Source organism: Coffea eugenioides, chromosome 6 (genome assembly GCF_003713205.1).
Source record: "Coffea eugenioides isolate CCC68of chromosome 6, Ceug_1.0, whole genome shotgun sequence".
Classification (NCBI taxonomy): Eukaryota; Viridiplantae; Streptophyta; class Magnoliopsida; order Gentianales; family Rubiaceae; genus Coffea; species Coffea eugenioides.
In genome coordinates this window covers 5,648,370-5,674,703 of record NC_040040.1, presented here as the reverse complement: position 1 = coordinate 5,674,703, position 26,334 = coordinate 5,648,370, and the positions used below count along the sequence as shown (strand labels likewise).

The window sequence follows — 26,334 nt, the reverse complement described above, 5'->3', positions numbered from 1 at the left end:
AACCTCAACGCATATGAGCATATTTCTCCTTGGGGGTCTTTGAGGAGCAAGCCTGCCCCACTACCCTCACTGTTAGACGAACCGTCCACATGCAAAATCCACCGTTGAGACTCGGCGGGAGCCGGGGTGATGGCTGGGATGGCTTCCTTTACTTCATCAAAGGTGAGCTCGGCTAGAAAGTCCGCAAGAGCCTGAGCTTTGATTGATGTGCGAGGTTCGTAAGACAGGTCGTATTCTCCCAGTTCGATGGCCCACTTGGTGAGGCGTCCATAGGCCTCTGGCCGTGATAAGACTTGCCGAAGTGGTTGGTCAGTTCTCAGGCAAATGTGGTGGGCTAAAAAGTAGGGCTTAAGCCTACGGGCTGCATGGATTAAGGCCAGCACGAGCTTCTCCGCCTGAGTATATCTGGTCTCCGGACCTCGGAGGACTCGGCTGACATAATAAACAGGCATTTGTACACCTTCTTCCCTTATCAACACGACACTTACAGCTTCGGCTGCAGCAGATAAGTACAAGAATAACTTGTCCCCTGGATTAGATGAGGTGAGTGTTGGGAGGTGATGAAGGTATTCCTTCAGTTGTTCGAAGGCCTGTTGACATTCCTCGGTCCAGGAGAAGCTGTCCGCCTTTTTTAGGACCTTGAAAAATGGCAACGCCTTGGAAGCTGATTGCGATAAGAATCGATTCGGGGCGGCCAACCGCCCCGTCAGCCTCTGGACGTCGCGGATGCACCGAGGTGGAGACATTTCTTGAATTGCCCTCACCTTGTCTGGGTTTGCTTCAATACCCCGCCTGGAGACGAGGTAGCCCAAAAACTTCCCCGAAGTGACCCCAAGAACACACTTCTTGGGGTTTAGCATCATTCGCGTCTTCCGAAGGACTTCTAGGACTTCTTTCAGGTCGGACAGGAATGTGGAGGTCGTCTGGCTTTTCAGAAGGATATCATCTACGTAGGCCTCGACAGTCCGTCCGATCTGAGATTTAAAAGTTTGGTTAACCAAGCGTTGGTACGTGACCCCGGCGTTCTTCAGTCCGAAAGGCATGGTGGTGTAACAATATGTGCCTTGGTCAGTGTAGAAGGCGGTTTTCTCCTGATCTTCCGGACTCATTCCGATCTGGTGATACCCCTTGAAGGCATCAAAAAGCAAAGGACCTCATAACCCATTGCCGAGTCCACCAAGGTGTCGACCTTGGGCAATGGGTAGCAGTCCTTAGGACAAGCTTTGTTGAGGTCGGTGAAGTCGACACACATCCTTCAAGCCCCGGTATCCTTCTTAACCATGACCGGATTAGATAACCAGGTGGGATATTGGACCTCCCGGATTATCTTTGCGGGCAAGAGTTTGTCCACTTCTTCACCCACAGCTCGGCTGCGCTCAGGGCCGAGGTGCCTTCTTTTCTATTTAACCGGGCGGACTTGGGGGTCGACATTCAGCTCATGTATCATGAGATGGTGTGGGACTCCTTGAACCTCATCTGCAGCCCAAGCAAAGACGTCCCGGTATTCTCTGAGGAGGTCCACCATACCTCATCTCATCTGCAGTCGGGTGCCGACGCGGATCGTCCGATCAGGCTTCGTGGGGTCCAGGGGAATCTCTTCGACCTCATCCCCAGTCTCCAGCCTTGGAATCTTCTCAGCTTGCTGAGGATCAATGCAGTCTATCGAGAGGATATTTGACCTCTTCTCAGATCTCACATCGGCGGTCGATGTAGAAGCTGCTTGTAAGGTGGCGAGGTAGCACTCCCGAGCAGCGCAGACGTCGCTGCTGACCTCGGCGATCCCCGCGGGGGTAGAAAACTTGAAGCTCAGGTGGTAGGTAGAGTATACCGCCCGCAGGGCATTAAGGGTAGGTCGACCCAGAAGCAAGTTGTATGGGGAGTCGGCCTTAACTACCACAAAGTTCACAGGGATAGTTCGGCAGCGGGGGTGGTGCCCCACGGTCACCGTCAGGGTCACCATGCCCTCGGGGTGGACGATGTGTCCCCCAAACCCTACGAGGGGAGTTCGCACCGGGGTCATATGCTCCCTAGCCAGCTTAAGGCTCTCAAAAGTACGAAGGTACATGACATCTACCGAACTCCCTGGGTCAATGTAGACCTTCTTAACGATGTAATTGTTGGTGAGCACTTCGATCACTAGTGCCTCGTGACTGCTGGAGGCAGCTGGGACGGGATCGGTAGGGCCATAAGAAATGACTTCGGATAGGCGAGAACTCGACTCAGCCTGATCCGGGTTAGCTTGCCTGTAGGTCCTCTTCCGAGAATTCTGGCTATCTCCTCCCATCGGACCTCCGGCAATGGTGTTGATGACTCCGGCAATGTTTGGCCCGTATCCCAACCCTTGACCTGAAGATCCGTCTCGAGGAGGCCTTTTTGGCTCCCTAGGATCCTCAGGAGGTCGGCAGCTGGTTGTCGATGTACGCCTTTCGTCTTGGCGTTGGTCACCTCGTCTATCACGTCGGTTTTCGTCACGCTGATGACTTCCACCTCGGCGGATGAACTGCTTCAGGTGTCCCTGCCTGATGAGGTTCTCAATCTCCTTTTTGAGATCATTGCAATCCTCAGTTTCGTGCCCTATATCCCGGTGATACAAGCAGTAAAGGTTCGAATTCCTCTTATCTCGGCTGCCGTACATCTTGGAGGGTGCCTTCCCGAGGTTGTTTTGTTCCATTACGGATAACACCCGAGATCGGGTGGTGTTCAGGGGAGTCAGTTCGGACTCGGGGATGGGTGACTTCCCCTTGGAGATCCTGTCAAACACACTGCGACGATCTCGGCCGGGACTCTGGAAGCCGCTTCCTGTCCCCGTTTCACTTCGGCCAAGCTCCTTCCCTCTTCGGGGGTCAGCTCTCGGGCGGGCAGCTTGGACTTCTTTTTTCATGCAGTTGAGGTCCTCGGCCTGTATGCCCTTCTCGACTTTCAACCATTGTTCGTGGAGTGTGCGGGGATACTTCTTGTGGATCCCCGTGTTGAACACTCCGGACACAAGCCCATGGGTGAATGCAGCAATGGTGACTTGCTTGGTATTTGTACGCTTTCCTCATGGAACCTCTGGACGTACGACCGAAGTGACTCCCCCGGGTTCTGCTGCATGTTCAGCAAGTAAGCCGAGGTCCTGGTCGTAGATCGGGAGGAGATGAACCGATGGAGGAATCTCTCCACTAATTCCCCCAGAGTCGAGATGCTCCTAGGTTCTAATCCCCAGAACCATTTTCGAGCTGTCCCCTGGAGAAACACTGGAAAAGCTCAGCATATGACAGGGTCAGGGATGCAGTATAAACGGAAGGCTGAGATGAAGGCGTGGATGTGATCTTCGGGATCACCTCGGCCGTCATAAGATGGTATCGAGGGGAGCTTAAAGTTTGGAGGAAGCCTTTCCTCATTAATGTCATCGGTGAAAGGTGGAGCCCTCATGTAGTTCACCCCGGGTATTCCCAGGGGCCGAGGTTCTTCCTCAGGTCGTCGCCCCAAGAGCCCCCGGGAAAATGCCTTGGTCAGGGAGGCTACCTTAGAGGTGGCTTTGGAGAATGCCCGCTTCGAAGCACTCCGGCTTAGGCGCCTCCCATCAGATTCCTCGTCAGATGAACCTTCAGGGGATCCATCTGACTTCCTTTTGGAGGACTCAGCTTTCTGTTTGCCCTGCCTTTTTAGGTACCTCCCCAATTCCTCAAAGATGTTGGGGTTCTCGGTTACAAACTCGGCCATACGTGTTATGGCTTCTTCGTTTGCGGGTTGAGTCCTTGGGGACTTCTGCCCTTCTGAAATATCTTCCTGTTGAGCTGCATTGCTTTGCTCAGCACCAATAGTGAGAGCTTTCCTGCTCTTAGAACGCGTAGGCTTCATATTCTGATATCTTCACGTTCCCACAGACGGCGCCAATTGAAGAGGTGAATCTTGTCCTGCTGGAGTGAGCCTTCAGCTTTGGGGAAGAATCCTTACTCTGGGCAGTTCACTGGGACGAGGTCACCTGCTGAGATCACGAGAAGGGTTGAATCCCCCAGTATAACTCCGAAGCTTAAGTCAGCTTGGCAGTGAAGAAATAATATAGTAGTAAAGAAGATTAGTATGCTTTACCAGAGAATTGGTCATCCCCTCTCTTAGTGGATACGTTGGGTATTTATAGGGGATTTGTTGGGAAGAGAGACTGGCATTGTAGGTCCCTAAGGATCGGAGATGGTCAGTGCATCTGGTGGATTTGACTGCCCTTTATGAAAAGGTTCGATTGGACACCCGCCAAGTTCAGACGGCGTGTGTCAGAGCAGCTGTCCATCAGATGTCAGGTGTGTCAGGTGTCATTTCCTATCTTTTGTAGGCGTCTATCAGTCAGGCGTCACCTCGGCTAACGACCTGAAGATTTTAGCCGAGGTGGTACACTGGTTATGATGTCCTCGATAAGTAACGTGCCGAGGATGCGCCTCAGGATGTATCAGAGTACCAGGCCTCGGATTATCTAAGCCGAAATGACCATCCTCAGTTACCCAAACCCCCCTCCCCCTGATTATAGCGTCCGTTTGTCATCTGCCAGCCAGCCACGGAAGATTTTGGTGTATCTACTTTATGAATTAGCACTTTCATATAGTATTTTGATTGAATTCGGGGGCTTCTCACATCGGAGTGAGATAATGAAGTAGGTAGGTACCTTCTTCTCTGCCGAATCGAAGTAAATACAGCCACCTCATTAAGGATTGGTGAAATAGGTGGGTAGCTTAACAACATTTTTTTTATTTTTTTTCTTTAAATAGAGAAATGGATAATTAATTGAGGATGCTAGTTGCAGTAAATTATCTATTGTGGGTAGACACATTAAATTTTCGGAGTTACAATAATAATTGCATGGTTCATCAGTCAACAGCCACTACGTGTAAATTTAGGATTTGAGGAATGTCAAAATATCTGAAAATGAAAGTCGATCTGGTACCGCTGGGCTAGGAAACAATTCCAGAAAGAATTTAGTGGTAGTAGTAGTCACTAAATATTGGATGAGATAATTCTCTAATTCTGGGGCCTCTGCCTCCAACTCTCACGTTCGCTGTCTAATTTCTCTTTGGTTCACCCATTCTTTTTTGCTTTTTGCTCTTTTATCCATTAATTTATCCCGACTGAAGACGCTTATCTTCCGTTCTCCTTCAGTCCCACCCCACACTCAGCACTGCAGTTCTTTTCCTCCAAACAACACCTCATTCTGAGAGCCGCCGCCGCCGCCGCCGCCGCCGGGTGATACTCTGTTTAATATTGGGAGGACTTAAGTTTACTACGTAGTAATATAAAAAGATGTCTAAAAAGGGTGGAGCAGTGCTGCAAAAAGATGTGCCCTGGAGGGCCTCATCCCCTGCAGCCAAGCCCCTCCCCAAAATCCACCAATCTCCTCTGCTTCGCCTTCCTCAGACCCGTTATTCCAATTATGCCCTCTCCCTCATGAAGGTTTTTTAACATTGCTCCTCTCTCTCTCTCTCTGTGGAATAAGGGCTTATTTTATTGTCGGTAGAAGAAAGTTTTGATTTCTCTGATAATTTTTTTCCTTTTTCATTTTTTCTTTCAAAGAAATGAAAAGTTTCCATCTGGTGCAGCACCAAAATCCAATTGGAAGCGGGTTAGGGCAGGAGGCTATAGTGGAAGCTGCGGGTCCAGACTGTATTGTACCAGGCCAGACTCCGCCCCAATGGTGAGAGCCTTTCTGCTCTTAGAACGCGTAGGTTTCATTTTCTAAATGTTTTTAGTTTTTCACAGACGGCGCCAGTTGAAGAGGTGATTTTCGGGTTCAGCAAACGGTACCTGAATGCGGGAGTAACTCTCCTGAAATGGGTACGGCCCCGTAGAAGTCACTTGCTCAAATTGTCAGAGGTGGGGTAAAGTCCTTCGGTTTACCTTCGACGATCTAGTTAGTCTAATTTCAAGAGGGAAGCTGGAGATTTTAAATATAGTGCTTCTTACAGTGTTAAAAGCGTCTCCCTTTCTTTTGAGTGAGATCCCAGTATTTATAGGGGACAAATGGGAAGGAATGACAGTAGGAATCAATTTTCTAAGTCCTGACTGACTGAGCGTGTCAGTTTGTCCCATCAAGTCTATCGGACGGGTCCCATCAGATGTCTTGTCTTCCTATAGGTGTCAGACTGTGACCTGTTCTTAGCTGTCCCATCAGACTAGGACCTCATCCCAAATCGCTCCGTGGACTGGGATGATTGGGTCGGATGGCGGACTCGACTGTGCAACTCACCTCGGTACGGTAAGCCGAGGTGAAAGACTAAGAGCCTTATTGCCAAGGAGGGTGCAGCCCAAAAGAGTCGAGGTGGTTGAGTCAAACCGAAACAACCACCCTCAGCGATCATTAAGGATTGATGAAATAGGTGGGTAGAACAACATGGATGGAGGCCATTTTTTTATTTTTTTTCTTTAAATAGAGAAATGGATAATTAATTCAGGATGTTGGTTGCAGTAAATTATCTATTGTGGGTAGACACATTAAATTTTTGGAGTTACAATAATAATTGCATGGTTCATCAGTCAATAGCCACTACCTTTAAATTTAGGCTAATTTCTTAGTTTATAGGTTAAAAAAAAACAATTCGCCAAATGTACCTCTGACACGGATCTTTTCTCAAACTATAGCGACCGTGCTGAGTCAGCACGGACGCATAATTAAAAATTCCACCGAAACCTGCTCTGTACAAAATTCAGTGGGTGTCAGAGCGGACGTGCCTAGTCAGCACGTCCGCGTCTGACACATGCACAGACGGTAGTCAGTTTGGGATATGTTTATTGTAAGGATAAGTGACAGCCGGCTGGGCTCAACTGACAGAAGCTTAGTCCATCTCATTAAGTTTTGCCAACCTCCTTTGGATGGAAATGGAAGGGAAAAGATGCTAAAAATATATTCCAGAGAAAGTTCTATATTTTTCAAGTTCAATTCATTTTTCAATTTTTTTAAAATTGGGAATGGAAGTTGAGAGGACAAAAAAAAAAAAAAAACTCCCGGGGGGTTAGGGGTGGGGGGGTTGAAGAAATATAGAGAAAAAAAAGAGAGAAAGAAATAGAGAGATTTCCTTAATATCCAACTAGTCCATTTTTCTTCTACTCTTATCTTCTTTTTTTTTTCAGTGGGAAGAAATATTGGAGAGAGACTTATTCACTAAAAATTGTTGCAATGCCTTTTGCTCATCAAGCAAGTATCAACAGATTTATACAATATGGTAACGTTTTCTTGATCACCTTTTCTTCTCTCAAAACAGCTCCCAAAAAAAAAATTTTTTTTGTACCACAATCCTTTCTCTTCTAAATTAAATTTTCTCTCCTCGTTATTTTTTCATTGAACTGCCAAAGTCGTACACTTGAGTTTCTTTAAAAGGACATGAACATATGAAGGCAAACCTTTTCTCCTAAATTCTCTTTAAGAAATTTAAATCTCTTTTTTTTTTGTGTCATATCGAATTAAATTAGCCAAGGACATTCCTTGCATAATTAATTTTCTTTTTACGAAATTCGCATCTCTTGTATTTCGTAATAAATGATTAAATAAGAAATAAATAATTCTCACACGTTTTATATTTTGTACCAAATTTATACCTTATGTCACAATAAATAATCAAATAAACAAAGATAATCCTTGCAATATCAATAACTGCACCTTTATTTCTCATCAGAGGCAGATCTTCTCTGAAAATAAAAATAAAGGCACTTTTTTTTACCCTTACCGCGTTTCATGTTTGGCCTTAAGAAATTAAGCATAAATTCCAATGTTTCATAAAAGTGTATTGTGGCACCAATAGTTGACTTTCGTTGCCTCTTTATCTCTTTGATTACGGAAGAATTGCAAGGACAAGATTTCAACAAAACAAGAATTGGAAAAGAAAGAGACAACTAGGCCTTGCAAAATGTATTATGTTAATGATAAACATATACTAAATAAAAAATTTAAAGAATGACCAAAATTGTTCACACTATATAGATTATTTGTTTAACCCAAATTACCGTCCCAAAAATAATGGAATGTAGCATTTCAAAATTCTTCAAGAGATCAAACTGCTCTTTAAGTCTTGACTTGCATCCTTGTGCGCAATTAATAATTTTTTTTTTAAAAAAAACAAAATTGTAATGGAAAATAATGGAAGACCCGAATTGCCATGCAAAGCCAATAATACAATCACTACTCTGTCTTCTTGTCATTCAATTTTTAATTTAATTTAATCGAAATCACATGAAATCATAATATAAATTTATAGATTTTCAAATCAGGAAGAATTAAATTAAATAAATCACGAAATTTTTTTTGATATTTTACCCTTTGTCCAGTTACAATTTTCCTGACATTTTAATTTTTGGACAATATTCCAAATAATTCCCCTGCTTGTCCTCCCGCATACCAGTAGCAATAGTACCTTTAACTTTTCCAATGGAAAGCAACAAACTCAAAAGCAACCTAAAAAATCAGTCAGGAAAAGCGTGGAATCTTATTCCTGGTTGCACATTGATTGTTGAACCTACTAAATTGCATTCCAAGATAATTGGATTATCCCACTAAGGGGAAGCAACAAATACAACAAACTACCCGAACTGATGTGGTGAGACACTACTGCTCTCTGATGGGCAAATACGCAGACGCAGTCAGTGGGTGTCAGAGAGGACGTGCCTAGTCAGCACGTCCTCGTCTGACAGATGTTCAGATCAGCAGTGGCCTGGTCAGTCGCGGACGTGCTGATTGGGCACATCCGCACTTGACCAAACTGACTGCCGTCTGCGCATGTGTCAGACGCGGACGTGCTGACTAGGCACGTCCGCTCTGACACCCACTGAATTTTGTGCAGAGCAGGTTTCGGTGTAATTTTTAATTATGCGTCCGTGCTGACTCAGCACGGCCGCTATAGTCAGACGCGTCAGTCGCGGACGTGCTGATTGGGCACATCCGCACTTGACCAAACTGACTGCCGTCTGCGCATGTGTCAGACGCGGACGTGCTGACTAGGCACGTCCGCTCTGACACCCACTGAATTTTGTGCAGAGCAGGTTTCGGTGTAATTTTTAATTATGCGTCCGTGCTGACTCAGCACGGCCGCTATAGTTTGAGAAAAGGCCCGTGTCAGAGGTACATTTGGCGGATTATTTTTTTTTTAACCTATAAACTAAGAAATTAGCCGTAAATTTAGGATTTGAGGAATGTCAAAATATCTGAAAATGAAAGTCGATCTGGTACTGCTGGGCTAGGAAACAATTCCAGAAAGAATTTAGTGGTACTAGTTGTCACTAAATATTGGATGAGATAATTCTAATTCTGGGGCCTCTGCCTCCAACTCTCGCGTTCGCTGTCTAATTTCTCTTTGGTTCACCCATTCTTTTTTGCTTTTTGCTCTTTTATCCATTAATTTATCCCGACTGAAGACGCTTATCTTCCGTTCTCCTTCAGTCCCACCCCACACTCATCACTGCAGTTCTTTTCCTCCAAACAACACCTCATTCTGAGAGCCGCCGCCGCCGCCGGGTGATACTCTGTTTAATATTGGGAGGACTTAAGTTTACTACGTAGTAATATAAAGATGTCTAAAAAGGGTGGAGCAGTGCTGCAAAAAGATGTGCCCTGGAGGGCCTCATCCCCTGCAGCCAAGCCCCTCCCCAAAATCCACCAATCTCCTCTGCTTCGCCTTCCTCAGACCCCTTATTCCGATTATGCCCTCTCCCTCATGAAGGTTTTTTAACATTGCTCCTCTCCCTCTCTCTCTCTCTCTCTGTGGAATAAGGGCTTATTTTATTGTCGGTAGAAGAAAGTTTTGATTTCTCTGATAATTTTTTTTCCTTTTTCATTTTTTCTTTCAAAGAAGTGAAAAGTTTCCATCTGGTGCAGCACCAAAATCCAATTGGAAGCGGGTTAGGGCAGGAGGCTATAGTGGAAGCTGCGGGTCCAGACTGTATTGTACCAGGCCAGACTCCGCCCATTAAATTACTTGGTCTTAAGGTTCTTTTCTTCTTTCCTCCTCTTTCTATGCTATTCTGAATGGGTTGGTTGCATGAAAAGATGACCAATACAACCTTATTTTGGGTTTAATTCTCTGTTGCTTTGATTTCCTATTCACTTTTATGATGGACTTTACTTGAATTTTCTTTTCCTTCTTTTTGTAATTCAAGAAGAAGTTCTAAATACACCAACATATGGCAATTACAGTCTAGTCATATAAAGTTTTTATGGTTATAATGCTATAGTGCTTTTGATCTTTTTTCTGATGCTACAGTTACTTGAAATCAAAGGCTTATGTTTTTTGCTGCGCTTTGTGGTGCCAATGATGTTTTCAAAGAATGGTGATGGTGGTGGTTGGGTTGGTTTATGGTAAATGAGTGAACGGTAGTTTCGTGGGGGGTTTTCAGTCCTTTGTTTAGAAAAATTGGCATAAGTTGGGCATAACTTATTTATCATGAGCTGAATGTCAAACAGAATAGGTAAAAGGTACCTGCTTGCCCGTTGACCAGACTGGGCTTAGTTTGCGAGTTTGGGATAGAAAAGAATGAGAAACCTTAAGTTGCAATGGAAAAGAATGGAAGAGAAAAGAAGGGAGAAGGTTATTGTATCGTTTGAGAGTTTAGAAAAGAAATGGAAAGATATAGGACGTATATGTAAATTTATTTTTCTTATGTAGCATTCTGAGGGCAACAATAGCATTTGGAAAAATTAAAATAGGCATCTTCCAACTTTCTGTCCATATCCTCCCAATTTGGATATTTTTTTTTTTCTAACTGTAGTGCTCCATTCTATCAGTCCGAATCCATCCGTATCCTTTCTCTTCTTTCCTCAAATATATCCCAAACAAAGGAAAGCCCAACTTTCTTTTCTTTCTAAATCCCTGACTCTCAAACTAGCTCTGAATGTTTCCCAAAGATGACATTTCAGCTGTTCTGCATTCTAATTCTTCTCTAAAGCATGTGGATTTGTGTAAAATGTTATTAAAGCTCTTGCTGTCAATGTGCTTCGAAAGGGAGCTTTTGGGTTGAAATGGAGTAGGAAAATAATTCAGCATACAGTAACCTAAACTTCAGACATTGACTGGAATGAATGACCTTGCTTGCAAATAAACAATGATTCTCTTGGCTATATTTAACATTCACTCAGAAGCTCAGTAACTTATGATGGATTTCAAATCATGATGGTTTTTTTAACTTTATTTTTTCTTGCCTTTTCCTGATAAGTGCATTTTGGGACATAAAAATGGTTATTTTTAAGTTCCAGATCTTCTGGATGAGTTAAGCTGATTGTTGAAAACCTTCTTAAAGTTTTGTTATGTTTGATGTGAGATGTTGACTGATTGACAGGCATTGGACGAGAGACTGTGATGTGTGTGTTTAAGGAGGGTGATTGATACAAGCAGTGGGAGTTTGATTGTGAATATAACGACTTCCAAATAGGATTTTAATGAACTTACAACTCAAAGCCTTGTTATGTACAATTAGCTTCTTTAGGTAAAATTGGAGTAAATTTGACTAGTGGTCTATGAGAATAACTTAACAGATAATTTGGAGCCCATCCCAAAAAACTTATATACACAGATACCTAATAAGTGATTTTCCAGATGTTTGCCTTTTCTTGCACATCTGTCTTGCATCCTTCAGCTGGGTCATTAACCTTTCTACCTTTAACTAACTTGACTTGATGGAAGAATATACTATTGTTTCAATTTTAGGTTTGGTTTGTTTCCTGATATATTGGCTGCTCATTTCTTATCTTGTTTTGTTTTGTTTTTTGTTTTTTTGTTTTGGTCGCTCTGTAGAGTGAATTTGATAGACTTGATTATCTATAATACACTGTCTTCCATATCTTTGGTTTTAACCCACCTATTATCATTGTCTATCTTTAGAATGAAGTTTTAAGATTTCTTTGCCATATTTTCTGTCACAGCTTATTTAAGCTTCTTTTTTTTTTTTTTTTTTTGCATTTGATTTGAACAACCATCTGGTCCTCATCCTATAAACGTCAAGTATTCTGATGTCTCCTGGGTTTTCACGTCTTGCTTTGTCTCAGGTGTGGCCTATTGACATTGACCTGAAGTTTATGGAACCTGTTGGGCGAGAGCTCCAGTTAGTTGGCAAGGTGAAGTTGCATTCTCTGACTTGATATTTTCCACTTTCTGTTTACATAAATACTGTTAAAGGAGGCAAAGTCTCAGGTAAATTAGGAAAGTGAACTTGCAGTTTTTCCTCCACAATAAGAAGTTGCAGTACCATTTTGATGTGGTCTGTTGGTGTTAAAATTAGAGTAACATTCTTTCTGCATGGATAATTGAGGTATATGTGTGTCCATCGAGTTTTGTTTGCTTCTACGAGATTTTTAATTGCTATTTGCTTTCTAGTTTCTCTACATATTTTATTCTACAAATTGATGCTTGGAGTGGAACTTGTTTTCGTACTATTATGGGATAAGAAAAACATCATGGAGTGGGCCCAAAAAATTGGACTTGAAGCATGTTATGTGCTTGAATGGACTGGTGTTACCAACTTCTAGTGTTGATGCCCTGCATGAAAAGATTAGATTGGGCTCAATTTATGGACCCAAAATTTACAGGTTAACATATGCTTGCAAAGGCATGCACTTGCATTGGCTGTGGGAACCTGTACGGGGTCCTGTATATCATCTTGTGGATGGTCTTAGACTGACTCGGGATTTTGAAAATAGTTGGTGAAGGGATGATTTGAAGCACCATTCTTTCCTGCTTCTGGACTGAAATACTGGTGAATGATAATTATAACAAAAAATGCCACGTTAAGCTAATTTTGTTAAACCTAGTTCTTTGTTAACTTCATTGCCTGATATATTTAACTTCTTGACCTTTGGTTGCAGTTCATGGATTCGGCTGTTGAACTTATGAACAAGTCCTTTATTGACCGCTAGTGGTGTTTAGGCTGTGAGAGAGGATGGGACATGCCTTATAAAAGCGAAGCAAACTCCAAGTGTAGTTGGCCCTGTATTTTTCCCCGTCCAGTTTTGATTGATACTCTGGAACTTTTTGTACTGAAGAGGCACATATAGTGAAGGATTTGTGCCTTCTCTCCATGCACTGTCCACACCCACGCTCCACGGGGTTTCAAACCTGGATGTCATGTGGAGCTATAGAGTTTAATTTGTATCTGAACTTGCTCCTCTCGATGTTTACATTCTAGTCGAGTTTGTTACTGAAAGATCGTACCCAATTCATTCACTGGTCTAGAATATAGATGTTTTTAGAGTATGGGGGTATTATCACTTCTGGTTGTGGAAAGGAGATGCTCGTTTAGAGGTTGCGTTAGTTTCTCAAACTCGATAATAACGGGGAACAGCAGTATATCTTTGTTGTAGAATGTCAGAACGTGGGAAGAAAACCAAAATTGCAGTACAGTCAATATTCTCCTTAGGCCTCTTTTATCCTGTGATAGAACCTTCTGACACAAAAATGTGGTTGAATTGCAAGAAAATCTTGCATTTCAACACGACTCATTTCGGATACATCTTGAGGTGCCATTGCCTCCTTCTTAGGCATATGGTTTACCAATGTGAGACCGCAAGGTACAAAAGCATCCAGAATTTTCGTTGCTTGCTATCTTCGTAATAGAACAAATGCTTTTTGCCTTAATCTTTGGATGATCACATGTAAAATTAGCTGTTGACAGGTATTCTTTTTCATTGTCAACGTTGGACATTGTCAACGTTGGACGAATGATAACTATGTAAAATTTAAATTTGAAATTTAACTTTTACACACATGTCATGAATCCAACGGTGATAGTATATACACTGTAAGTGTGTATAAGATTTACTCCATTAATTATAATGGGATAGAGAGTTAGAGACAAAACGAGTACACTGACTGCTATAAGACTGGCTTCTTTTATAGCAGAAGTGAATGACAAATTCTGTAGACAACCGACCAGAAATAGTGATGCAAAAAGGAAGATAAAACTTCCCCTTGATCATAAAATCCAAATTAATATAAAATTCGTGGGGAAAGACCTAATGGGAGAAGCCTCTTGAACATGTAATCCACGAGGAGATTTGAGTGTTTTCCAGCGAGTATGCCATGTAAGATGTTTGGAGCCATTTCCATGCCCCCTTTTTTTTTGGTCTATTAATTCTTGCTCACTTTGCCACCTAGTACCTTGTATAAGAAGGATACTATGCTTGTGGTATCTTGTAATAACTATGGACCACTATCAAGTAGCCATGCAAGAAGCGGAAATGCGTAAAGGTCCCGGGCTTGAGGAGGAAGATGAAAGATTAATTGCTGCTGTATCTATCCTAGGAGAACGACGATGGGATTCTTTAGCAAAAGCATCAGGTGATGATTCTGCATCCATCCATCATATGGATCTTGACTTTTGAAGCTAGCATGAGCTGGTAATATATGTAAAAAAGTTGCACGTGCATATGCAGGGTTAAGGAGGAGTGGAAAGAGCTGCAGGTTGCGATGGATGAACTACCTCCGTCCCAATCTAAAACACGGCCATATTACTGAAGAAGAGGAGCATCTCATTATCCAACTTCATAAACAATGGGGTAACAGGTACTCTTCTTTATCTACTTCCTTCACAAAGATGATTAACACATACGCAAAACAGTTCACAGTAGACAGGTTGTAGAACTAACTAGACAGAAGAAATTTAAGACAACAAAAGAAAAGCTAGCTAGCCAAACACCGGACTAAAGCAAGCATTCCTTTTTCCATGATTAAATTAGATGATTCGCTATCCATTTTGCAGGTGGTCAAGGATTGCTCGTAGTTTGCCTGGAAGAACTGATAACGAAATAAAGAATTATTGGAGGACTCATCTAAGAAAGAAAGCATTAATTCTGGAACAAGGTCTATAGTGAATTCTTCATGCTTCATGATTTTGCTGCACTTCGATTTTGAGCCATTCTTCCCTGACATTTTTTTTTTACGTGCTTATAAATTATAATTGCATCTTGTTCTTTGCTTTCCTGACATATTCGTAATGTTATTGCAGAAAGCTCCGCGTCCAACAGTCGACAGAGTGTTACTACAACTGCTAGTACTGCTGCTACCACAAATAATTCCGAGCAAAACTCTCCGCTTGGAATATGTGAAGCCTTCAGTTCATTGCATTCGAACAATGGAGACTGGGATTCTGAGAAGGACGATTATAATCTGAGGACTTGTGGTGACCTTTCTGGCGAGGTTGAGAAGCTATCCAGCTTGGGATTAGCCTATTCACCTTATGCAACGAGATTAACAGACTGGACGTCAAACTGGCCTAATTTGGAAAATTGTGGTGACGAGTATTCTTCTAGTGGATATGATGATGAGACTAATTTGTGGGATAGTTCACTCTTCATTTGGAACATGCACTAGTTAGTTCTCAAGGGCATTAATTTGCCACCAAAAACAAATAATAAATGTTGTAGACTTGTTGTATTATATGTGTTCCGAGAGAATGTATATATCAATTGCAAAACAGCTCGTGCTAATGAGCTGTTTTTGTTATATTTCTTGGCGCTCATCATCTGGTCAAAAAATTTTAATTAAGGCTTTTGTCAGAAACCATGCGTTCTATTTTCTTGGTACTTCTTCTTGTAGAGGGATGGGGACCATAGGGTGCTTTCTTGTCACTTGCTAATTATTAGATGTCTGATCTCTTGGTTCCTAATCGGCGGATTCGAACGGGACTAAAGAAAGAAAGTCGCACCTTTAAACAGAAAGGGCGTATTACTGCACATCTTTTGAATTTAATTACAAGAAAGATGATGGTCGCCACAGTGATTCAAGTCCGTATAGAAAAATGTTGATTGATTGATTGACTGACACATAGACGTTAATGCGAGGAGAAATTGAAATGTGGATGAGTAAATGTTTTTGTAGCTCATCCCAACAAAGACATTCCTGTTCTAAATATTATCTTTGTCACAAATAAATTTTATTTGATTGCCGTATGAACTTCTGAGTGAGATATATCATATATGAAAGGACAAAAACAATTGCATTTGTCAATTGTTTAGCAATCGAGGGCTTGATTAAATGAGAGTTGATCAAGTGGATATGCAGATTTATCCGTACCAATTAAAACAATTGACTAGTAAGATGCTCTGATTTATCATATTGTGCATCAATACGTGAAATTTACACAGTATTGCTACATCTTGAGCATCAATTCCATGCTGTAGCAGCATATACACAAAATTGTGTTTCAAATTAAACTGCGTCTTTGTTCTTGTTTTTTGCCCACTTTCTTCCTTCTTTCACAAGCGCAAGTGCTTTTTCTGCAATGATCTTTATAGGTCGTCGTCACAAGGGTTGGTCAAGTCCCAAGTGACCAAAAGGGGATAATGTTTTTGTCATATGGGAACTAATTAAATCAAGATTCGGAAATGAGATACATGTTTATCAGTCCAAATAAAATGCACTTGCAAAAAGAGATCATGCAGTCTCGAAACTTTCCTAGTTATCAAATTCATTTTCATCATCTTCTTTATCCCATAACCTACCTCACAACTACATCATCCGCTTCTGCCGCTCTTACTCATTCATTTGCTTTTATAAAGTGCGAAAGAAACAAGTTGCAATCTTCATGTGCAAACTGGCCTCCTCTCAATTAGTAGAATGACGAGCACTTACGCGGGAAGGGGAACATATAAAGCATTAAAATAAAATCAACTGACTACATACAAATAAATTTAATCTTTTTTCTTCACTCAAAATAATACGAAAAAAAAATTCTGATCTTTGATCGGATGCAAGGTTGATCAAAAGCTTCCGAAGAGCAAGCCTCAGTCAAAAAAAAAAAAAAAATTTAAAATGCTGTTTCTGTAATGTATGACATCATTGATCCAAGGCCAGCTTGAAAATTAAGGGATTTCCTCTTTTGGTGGATACAAATCCTTTAGGAACCATGCTTCCTTTAATCATGTTGGAACCATCTTTAAAGTAAAATAGAATATCATGCTCACCAATAATGGACTCTTTTAGTCGTCTATTATAGCTCCCTGAATCCTGATCAGCAACTTGCTCGAACGCTTTCTCTTTGGTTCTGAAAAAATAATTAGCCACTGCCCGCTTCTACTTATCCTGTTGTTTTGAAACCTTTTTGTCTAAGACCTCTCCTTCAAAGGGAAAAAATGGAACAAAGAAAGATAGTAGTATGTTGAACCATGGGGTTTTAGAATAAGCCTTCTTTATCCTCCTTTCTTCTTCTGGGATGGAAACTGTTGTCCTCTCCTGAATGTAACTAATTTCCTTCCTAACTAAGATATACAACACAAGTATAGAATTCTTACAGCCATATATATAAAGAAAAGAAAATGCTCACACTTGGATAAACTCGATTTTCAAAGACCCAAGTTTTAAAAACTAATAAGTCTACCAAAGTTTTGGCCAGAGAAAAAAGCGTTAAAGTGCCGTTAATGATTCAAATTGCATCAAGAAATTCAAATTGCTGTTTTTTTTGTTTTTTTAGTCTTGTTGTCGTTAGATTCCTTGCGGAAACAACATGGACGTCAATGGTTAAAACTTCAACCCAAAAAAAAAAAGAAAAGTAGTTATGACTCAAAAAACAACAATGTTGACAGAGCCAGGAGAAAGGATAACAAGGTGGGAAAGGAGGGGGTTTTGCAGCTGCCGGAGTCGTCGTCGTAGTCATCGTAGTCATCGGAGTCTCCGCCCAGATCACTCCCACCAGTTCCGTTACCCGCAGTCCACCGGCCCATCCGACTACCCCTGCTTACAACCAACATTTTAACAAAGGCTTTAATTCGGTCGAAGCCAGCAACAGCCCGACCCTTAATGGGCCAGAAACTGAAAACGGAGAGGGGACAAGAAAAGGGGGGAAAACAAAAAAAGTACGGGAGAGAGAGAAAAGGGTAAAGACCTGGAGCCCCAAACCCCGGCATTCATGGTGAGCTGGTCAATATATGCAGCAGACTTGGGCTCCACGCTGTATGCCTTCTCGTATTTGACCTCAACGCCCTCGCCAGAGGTTACAAAGTAGGCTCCATTTACCATAATGTCCCCATCACTCCTCCAATTCCAGCCTTTCCATGCATCCTCTGCTGTCTCCACGCGCTTCGTCACCTGCCCCAATGCAACACCAGTCAAGCTCCAATATCAGCAGCATCCAATGCAAAATTAGTACAGCTATATCTAGCAGACCCTTACTTTTTTTTATTAAAAAAAAAGAATGAACTTTTTGGGTACGCTGCTTTTGTTTTTTTTTTCTCTTAATAGTGAAAGCTACTCGATGATACCATGACAACAGAAAATTCTCCCAACCAATGATATATAATTGGTAGTGTAAAACAAATTTTCTTGTTTGCTGGAAATTATGAAAATCCGTAGTGAAAATTTGAACCATGAAGAGAACCCTTATATATATATATATATATATATATATATATATTTTTTTTTTTTCGATACGATAGCTTCCTACACTATAAAGAGGGAGGATCTAAAGAGGTCTTAGGGTAAGTCGAAGAGAAGTGAACCATCGCCGGACAAGATCACATTTAATTATAACAAATTGGTGAGAGACAAGATTTGGTGATAGCCACCAACATTGCCTCCTACCCTACCAAGCCTTATTGCATTGGTGGTGAGACCTTGTATACTCCAAAGTTTTTGGTATTTGCAAGTGTTGGTGCTAATGGTAATTTAATCTGTATGATGGTCAATATGAATCCTACCAATACCATACATATTTCGTGATCAAACTCAAATGCTACGTTTCTTCTACTCCCTAGATTGCAAAATAAACATTGAATGCTCGTAACTAGGGGTTACTCGTCGTCGTCCACCACCGGTGTCTAAACAACAAATTTGTAGTATAGCATCAGGTAAATAATGATGATCCAGAATGAGAGTGGTGTTATATAATTACTATTATATAGTGAGTGAGTGGTAGTAGTAGAGTAGAGTACCTCCTTAGCATTGCGGTCGGAAGGGGCGGTGTAACGGTTTCCTTGGCTATTGATGGTGGGATTTCCGCTTCCCCCAATGGCGTACATCTCCCACCGTGTAAAGTCATTGTTGACCACATGAATATACCCTCTCCGGCACCTGGGCATCCTCTGAATCAACTTTTGACCGAAGTGATTGAATGCAATGGTGACCTGCATCCCCGAATCCGGCAAATAATCGTCGCTGTGCCCCAGTAGCATTACCTCGTTGTGGTGCGAGAAATGGTTGTTCGAGATGGTAATCCCCGTGGACCCCATCACCGCATCAATCAGCCCGTCTTTACAGTGTGATAAAGAGCAATGATCAATCCAGATATCCCTCGCTCCGAATATGGATATCCCATCACCGTCCGATAATGTCCGCCACCCGTAGTGCGTGGGGCTCGACCGTATGTTTGTCTCCCCCGCCTGGTAGCAGTGATGTACGTGAATGTTGTGGATTATTATGTTAGTGATGTATTGCAGCGTTATGCACCCTCCCCCCGTTATGTGGACGTTAGCCCCCCGGCCGTCCATGGTTTTGTAGGAGTTGAAAATTAACTCTTCGGATAGACTGATGACCATGTTGGCGGCGAACACTATCCAGAGGGGCTCCGTTTGGATAACGGCGTAGCGGAGGGTGCCTGGGGCAGGGTTCACAGGGTCGTGGTCAGAGGAGTCGGTGACCACGTAGTAACGCCCCCCCTTGCCCCCGAGGGCGTACTGTCCGAAGCCGATGGCGCAGTCGGCTAGGCGCTGGCGGTCGAGCTGCCAATTGGTGTCGCAGCGCCAGCAGTCGTCGATTGGATTGCCGGTTATGCAAGAGGACTGGTCGTTGGACTCGTACGACAGCATTTGTCTTCTTGAAATTGACACATTTACTTTTCTGCGCAATGATTAATTAAGAGGTAAATTTAGTATCACCTCATCATATGCTACCCGTCTCTGTTTAATGTTTAGCAGCTTATTACTACCAAAATAATTTTCATCTTTGTTCTAATCACCACCATTGATGGAGAAAAGCCATAGTAAGAATGTGGACTAATTAAAATACGGGGTCCAGTAATAAGGGGGCTAGGGAACCAATAAATACGCAGACAATGACGCAATTTCTTCAATCACAAAAATAACAAAAAAAAAAAAAAAAAAAAAAAACAGGGACAAAAGTTCTTGGCTTGTTTAGATTTGCCGGAGAAGCAAAGAGCTGCAGGTCCCTAAAGAGAAGAAAAATGCAGTACACAATGCATCCACCCAAAGGGACGATATATATATATGGAACTAGCAAAGAGCTACATTTACATTGAGCAAACAACATCTATATTGGACGAACTTATCAAGTAGTGCTGTCTATTCAGTCCCAGTTGAGGGGTGAAACATGTCACCCAAAAAGAAAATGCTCATGATACAACAAGGTAGTTAAACCGGATCTGTAAGACCTCAGCAAAAAAGGAAGGCCTCCCCTTGTTCTTTCAGAAGAAAAAGAAATTCTCAATATACATTAACAAAGAAAAAAAAATGGAAGGGGTAACATCTTTCTGTTTGGGGTGTTTAGACAAAAGCGAACCTAGACAAGTTTATAATGTGGCTTGCTAGAGTGCCAAAAACAGGCGACAGAGTCTAGTAAACTGTAAGAGATGGTAAAACCTGTGGATATCTTCAACAACAGCTTCAGGGTTGGGGTGTTGACCTGGAAGAGTAAGGTTGTGGAATGCTGAACCAAAGGGCAAGAATGAGATGGCAAGGCAAGCAAGGACAATGCAGGTACTGTGGAACATCTTCACCACTGTGTTGATTTTTGAGACAAATTGATGCACTCGTTTCAGTGCAGGGGAAGATGCCTAACGCTTATAAATGCAGCATTGTTCCGTATGCAGTAAATTGAGTTGTTTTCAGTGAGACAGTGAGCAAAAAGAAAGCTGAATGGTAAAGTTAAGTAACTATATGTGGCTGGTGGGATTAATGTAGATGGAGAAGAGAAGATGCAGTCGTGGCTTCAACTCTTCTTCCTCCTCCTCCTAGTCCTACAACATCAGAACAAGAGCCCCTGTTATTTTCCTTTTGCCATGATTTATAATGATCTTGTTCAAAGAATCTCGGGGATACTCACTGTTGCAAAAGCTAAAAGATTGGGAGGGAAAAGAGGTCCTTCTAATATGCTTTTCTTTTCCTTTTCTTTATTTTTTTAATTCTTTTCTATATATATATATATATATTGGGTCTCTGGTCTGTCTAAAATTCGATTTCATTCTTCTGGGATGGCTCACTGCACAGTCTTCTGGTAAGAGAAATTCAGAACTGCTAGCATGCGTTGATACGCTATTTTGACCAAATAGCGGCAGTTATGAAGTTTAAGTTTCGACAAAGCAAAGGCAACAAAAAGAAATAAATACAAAAAAACAGGGACAAAAGTTTTCGAAATTCTAGCCGTGAGACTAGTAGTCTATTTTGATCACTTCATTACCCAATATGGTGAATTTGTTAATAAGTTTTAAACAACCGAAAAAAGTTTTGACAAGCTAATTGTTACCACTGCTATCTATATTGTAGGATGAAATTACTACTAGTTGATAACCCAAGCAATGAAAGGGTGGGTCCTGGGTAGTGTTGTATAATCTCAATTTTTTTTTTCGAAGATGATAACAGTTGTATAATCTAATTTATCCTATACTAGGGAGAGGGGGCGGACCTAAGGAGGTCCAGAGATAACCCGGAGAGGATAATTATTGTACAATCCCAATTGCTAAAGTTGTTTTCTCATTCACATTCTCAAATGAACTAAAATTTTTGAAGCAAAATAATGATCTCGTTCGATAAAAAAATCTTTAAAAAAAAAGTTCGGATTAGTTTTCGCCTAGTGCTAAAAAATGCTTAAAAAATACATGCGGTGTCCTTTTTTTGTTGTTGACGCGATAGATTTTACAACTACTCTTACGTTTATTCTACATTAAGGGGAAGGGATCCAGACCAAACAGATGTTTTTACACCCATTGGTGACTTTTTTCATCCAATAAGAGTTTTAAGCATATCTCTGGTGGCCAACTACTCCAGAGACAGTTGGTTTCTCATCGACCTAGATCAAGGACAGTGCGAAAAAGACAAGAAGAAAGGTAAGAAAGAAGGAATCCTATGGTTATACCAGTGGGTGAGGTAAGTTGCAAAGGACGCAAGTCAGAATAACGTTAGTGAGTGTGCTACTAACATTTGACTCCGCAGTACAAGTGAAAACGGGATATTATATAAAAACTGGAATAAATTTTTAGATAAGACATAAACTTGGTAAATTGAAATAACAAAAAAAAGTTTTGGATAAGGTATAAACTTGGATTAAATTGTTGTCCCAAAAAAACCAGATCAAATTGTTGGACAAGGATAAAATTCAAATACGCAAGTTACTAAATCCACAGCCCATCGATTCGCTTCGCTTGAGTTGTCAATGATTAAAATAATAAATTCCTCTAAGAGAGTATTTAACACCGATTAGTATCTGTTAAATCAAAGGGGGTGACTGTTATTTTTTAAACTTTAAGGGGTCTACTTGTATTTTGGCTAAACCACAGGGAGGTGGATGTAATTAACCCAAAAAAATTACAAACTGTGTATGATTAAGAAGCAAATAGATGAGTTGGAGCGGGGCTCAAGTTCAACTCAAACCAGCTTTATGGATTATTGCGCTGAACTGAGCCATGTGCCGCTACCTTTTTTCACACTCCCGTTTCAACGTTTCTGGCTTCGGGTTATATGTTTTTTACGGATAAAAATCCACAAACAACCCAGTGGTCCTCTGGTCCACATTTAACTGAAGTTTGTCCCAAAAACTGGGCCTACGTCATAAAAGTCGTTACTAATTTACTCTATGCGCCACCATCAGCTGATATAGGGATCGGCGACGAGCTTCCTTTCTTCCGTTCGGTCTTTCTTTCTTTCTTTCTGGGGATTCCGGAAGGAATGGAGCGCCCATTTAGTCGTTGGACCCTTTGTTCTTTTCATGCCATTGTCTCTCGTTCATGCTTACTGAAAACTTTATGCTCCTGTTGAGCTTTTCCAGGTACCACCCGTGATTAACTCACTTGCATAGGTAAAAGCTTCCCTTATTTTTGGCTACCCTTCTGTCCTGTCCCAAACCAACTGATTTTCGTCAATTGTTTGTGACAATTCCTAATCTTACCCGGGAAAATTTTTCAGAATAGACATTGAGTATTCACATAGCTAGCATAAGACTCTTTTTTCTTTTTTTCCTTTTATCAAGTTCTCAATTGATGGACATCTTCTAACGAGTTTGGCAAGGTTGAAAATGTATAAAGCTTAGAGGAAAGAAGTCCATGCTAGCGCATAATCAAGTTCCACAGCATCATTTATCATTATTAAAGAAACAATTATAGTTGGTATTTTTAGTGTTGCACTGATATGCTTTGCCCCAAAAGTTTCCCAAGGATCATGCGCTTTGATACCACTTTCACTTTGAAGATGCTGAAAAATTGTGCATGGATAAGTGTCTTTTAAATAGGTAAATCAACGTTTTTCCAAAAAAAAAAAAGAAGAAGAAGAAGGTAATCCAGTTGCGGCCGGCATCGGGATTACGTAATTAGAGGGACAAACATTAACATTTAAATTTGGAACAATTCTTATATACACTGACAGTGTATACCATATCACGATTGGATGCGCGAGATATTTGTAAAATTTAAATTTCAAATTCAAATTTGAATTATATGTCATGCATCTAATAATAAAAAAGTATATACACTGTCAGTATATAAAAAATTAATTCTTAAATTTAATCAACAAGAATTAACATTTCGTGGAAGGCGATAAGTACCACGGGGATGACCATTTTCCTTGGCATATTGGAAGGTCACTGGGCCAGGCCTTTCATTTATTTATTTATTTAATTTTTTTCATGATCCTTCATGGCTGTTGTAAAATGATGCGGATAGATGACACGAATATACAAGTCCAGTCTGGCCTAAAAAAGGCTCATTACTCGTATGTAGGAGAAGAACACGCATGCTTTAGACAAACGCAGAATACGTTAAAGAACCATCTTTTCTCTCTGTGTCTAATCTCGAAACTGTTGTCTAAGTAATAATAATTGAGGTTACCTTTTCTTGACTAGTAATTGAGGGGTTTTGCATTTTCACCTTTGAGGCTTCCCTACACATGCACGCATAGGAATAGGATAGGAGTATTATTGGTGTAAGATGTGGACTGCAGTAGATGGTATGTTTTCGTCAACAAATACTGGATTGATGAATGATGATCAATTGAATATTAAGATTGGAGGTGTGCTCCTCCTCTTTAGGGTATGACCACTTACCTGGCAACCAGGATTCGAGTCCCGGGTTAACGTCTTCGGTGTGGAGTGGGGCCTTCTCTCCCGGAGCGCTGGGGGATTAATTGGGCCCGTAAGAATTGACCCGGACACCCCCTGTGTCGACCAAAAAAAAATAAATTAAGATTGGGTATTGTTCATTCGCAAGGCGAAATTCTTCGGGGACTGATTTAAAGCGACTGTGGAAAGGATGCTTTCAATTTGGATCCAACATAAGGCGGGCCAGTGGAACTCATCTTTTGACTCTTGTTTCCGCTCTGTAGGCCCATCAAACTTGACCTTTAACCGTTTGGTGGGTCGCTCACTTTTTGGATTTTCATCATTGTGCATAAATGGCGGCCAGGTAATTCAATGAACGACGAAAGACGGATTTGTAGCACATCAACAATTGAGCAAAACTGTTATCCATATCATTCCTTAATTCTCTATTGTTTTTTTTTTTTTGGTCTTGCAAAAAAGTGGTTACCTCTTGCTAATCGGAGCTGGAAAGACTTTCTTTGAGATTAATTCAAGCCTGGAAAATTATATGAGTGGGCCGGACTTCTGAGCTTAAGCCCATCTGACGCAATCAAGCTCAACAGACGAAGGACAGGCTCTCCTAAAAACAAAACATATATTGCTGCTTCTTGGAAGGGAGTACCAAGGACTAAGGAAAACTGGGAGCTAGTTCTTGAACGGGAAATGTTTTGATAGATTTTGGCATTTGCATAGGATGCATTAGCGTAAATGTACTGGGCAATTTTGACGTATAGGTAGCTGCTTGCTACTGTGTAAGAATTTACTAGTCCTTATCAATAAAATTTTCAAGCTTACCTGAAAAACAAAAAGGGGGAGTTGTAATTATGTTGCATTTTACATATGAAGCATTTAATCCTACCCACAAAAAAAAAAAAAAAAAAGTTTTTTGTGGATTAAAAGTAGAAACCGCTAATGCTATTACAGTACAAGTTTTTTTGTGTTTCACATGTGTCATTGTAGGTGGTCCGAGGAAACGAATTGGAATTTGGCGAGGAAGATGCTAAACGCGGCCATCATCAGAAGTCCTGCTCCGGACTTCCCCGTTTTCCTGAGCATTATTAACCCGCACGGTAGCTGGTGCATACGGATTTTGGCCACCGTCCCAGGAATGCCTTGGAATTTTATGATGATTGTTCAAACCAGGCTGATCATCATCGTACGTCGAAATCTCTGTTGCCACGTTCTCCTCTTGTGCCCCCGCGGCCAAGTTGATGTTGGCCATTCTTTCAATCATCAGCATCCTTCTCCCGTTGAGGGCAAAACTCGAGCTTAAAGCCCCGGGAACCAAAAGCAGTAAGGCTATTAGGAGCTTCATCGGCGGAGAGTGGATTCCTGAAATCGATCATCAACTTCACAGGCGGGTGAGGTGAGTCGAAACTCGGTGGCCGTTTATGCCTACGAAGCTAATACTCCTTACATAGAATTCTACTGAAGTGGGTGGAGGACTCAAGAAAAATCTGTGACTATTTAATGCGATTGGCAAAAGATTTTGTCTGGTGGATTCAGCCTGCTGTTGTAATGCTCCATTTTGTGTCTCCTGCAGATATTTTTCTACAGGAAAATTGGAGACAGAAAGATTATCAAATAGAGAAGCGCCATCTCGCGCAGTGATAGGGAGGGCCACTTACACACTCATTGTTGCTGCAGTTTGAAACATACAGAGTCTGATCATCAATTCATCATCAACAGCAAAAAGCGGCAAGCGAAGGTGCACTAAAATTCCAGATTGTTCTAATTCAAAAAAAAAAAAAATCTAAACCAAGATGCACTAAAATCAGGGCAGGCACCTTTCTTTTTTTTTTGTCTGGCGGAGGGGATATTCGAACCATCGGGTAAATCGAACCCGACTAATCCCCCATCGGCCCTGGAGGAGAGGCTCCATCCCCGAACACATTAACCATGGAATTTGAACCCTTGCAAAAATGGACAACAGCTGCCTTAAAAGACCTGTCGTGACCAATCGAGCTACTCATGAGGGGCGGGCACCTAACACATCCGTGTTCGTGTATAATATTTCTCACTAAAGCTAGTAGGTGCAGTTTTGATTCCTCTCGGATTTTCTGCACAGCTGGTGGTGTGATGTGATATATTGGGCTTTCCGCGA

At 41.6% G+C, this 26,334-nt stretch overlaps 4 protein-coding genes across 4 annotated transcripts; 2 read left to right on the top strand and 2 right to left on the bottom strand.

Moving 5' to 3' along the window:
- Positions 1 to 1,528: 1,528 nt before the first annotated feature.
- On the bottom strand, positions 1,529 to 2,881 carry LOC113773451. Its single transcript, XM_027318099.1, has one exon. The coding sequence runs from the start codon at positions 2,879 to 2,881 to the stop codon at positions 1,529 to 1,531; it is 1,353 nt and encodes a 450-aa protein (XP_027173900.1).
- A 6,380-nt stretch (positions 2,882 to 9,261) lies between these two features.
- LOC113775797 lies at positions 9,262 to 13,342 on the top strand. The gene is made up of 4 exons (XM_027320813.1): positions 9,262 to 9,674; positions 9,830 to 9,940; positions 11,993 to 12,061; positions 12,809 to 13,342. Exons 1-4 carry the CDS (start codon positions 9,525 to 9,527, stop codon positions 12,857 to 12,859), a joined length of 381 nt encoding a protein of 126 aa, XP_027176614.1. The 5' UTR covers positions 9,262 to 9,524; the 3' UTR covers positions 12,860 to 13,342.
- A 748-nt stretch (positions 13,343 to 14,090) lies between these two features.
- Positions 14,091 to 15,335, top strand: LOC113776499 (transcription factor MYB27-like). The gene is made up of 4 exons (XM_027321677.1): positions 14,091 to 14,279; positions 14,375 to 14,504; positions 14,701 to 14,801; positions 14,947 to 15,335. The coding sequence occupies exons 1-4, from the start codon at positions 14,144 to 14,146 to the stop codon at positions 15,309 to 15,311; spliced, it is 732 nt and encodes a 243-aa protein (XP_027177478.1). The 5' UTR covers positions 14,091 to 14,143; the 3' UTR covers positions 15,312 to 15,335.
- Positions 15,336 to 17,310: 1,975 nt separating this feature from the next.
- LOC113773160 (probable pectate lyase 12) lies at positions 17,311 to 21,042 on the bottom strand. Its single transcript, XM_027317723.1, has 5 exons — positions 20,991 to 21,042; positions 20,528 to 20,904; positions 18,866 to 19,769; positions 17,821 to 18,023; positions 17,311 to 17,669 (listed from the first exon to the last, which is right to left on the bottom strand). Exons 2-5 carry the CDS (start codon positions 20,656 to 20,658, stop codon positions 17,492 to 17,494), a joined length of 1,416 nt encoding a protein of 471 aa, XP_027173524.1. The 5' UTR covers positions 20,659 to 20,904; positions 20,991 to 21,042; the 3' UTR covers positions 17,311 to 17,491.
- Between the last annotated feature and the right edge of the window lie 5,292 nt (positions 21,043 to 26,334).

What these genes read in the sequence shown, in the direction of transcription:
- LOC113773451 (XM_027318099.1), bottom strand. Translation starts at nt 2,881, where the DNA reads ATGAAAAAAGAAGTCCAAGCTGCCCGCCCGAGAGCTGACCCCCGAAGA.
- LOC113775797 (XM_027320813.1), top strand. Translation starts at nt 9,525, where the DNA reads ATGTCTAAAAAGGGTGGAGCAGTGCTGCAAAAAGATGTGCCCTGGAGG. An exon ending in ATGCCCTCTCCCTCATGAAG is followed by an intron (nt 9,675 to 9,829) that starts GTTTTTTAACAT and finishes CATCTGGTGCAG; the next exon opens with CACCAAAATCCAATTGGAAG. An exon ending in AGCTCCAGTTAGTTGGCAAG is followed by an intron (nt 12,062 to 12,808) that starts GTGAAGTTGCAT and finishes CTTTGGTTGCAG; the next exon opens with TTCATGGATTCGGCTGTTGA.
- LOC113776499 (XM_027321677.1), top strand. Translation starts at nt 14,144, where the DNA reads ATGGACCACTATCAAGTAGCCATGCAAGAAGCGGAAATGCGTAAAGGT. An exon ending in TTCTTTAGCAAAAGCATCAG is followed by an intron (nt 14,280 to 14,374) that starts GTGATGATTCTG and finishes GTGCATATGCAG; the next exon opens with GGTTAAGGAGGAGTGGAAAG. An exon ending in CATAAACAATGGGGTAACAG is followed by an intron (nt 14,505 to 14,700) that starts GTACTCTTCTTT and finishes TCCATTTTGCAG; the next exon opens with GTGGTCAAGGATTGCTCGTA.
- LOC113773160 (XM_027317723.1), bottom strand. Translation starts at nt 20,658, where the DNA reads ATGTTCCACAGTACCTGCATTGTCCTTGCTTGCCTTGCCATCTCATTC. An exon ending in CCGACCGCAATGCTAAGGAG is followed by an intron (nt 18,024 to 18,865) that starts GTACTCTACTCT and finishes GCATTGGGGCAG; the next exon opens with GTGACGAAGCGCGTGGAGAC. An exon ending in GCCGGGGTTTGGGGCTCCAG is followed by an intron (nt 17,670 to 17,820) that starts GTCTTTACCCTT and finishes GGTTGTAAGCAG; the next exon opens with GGGTAGTCGGATGGGCCGGT.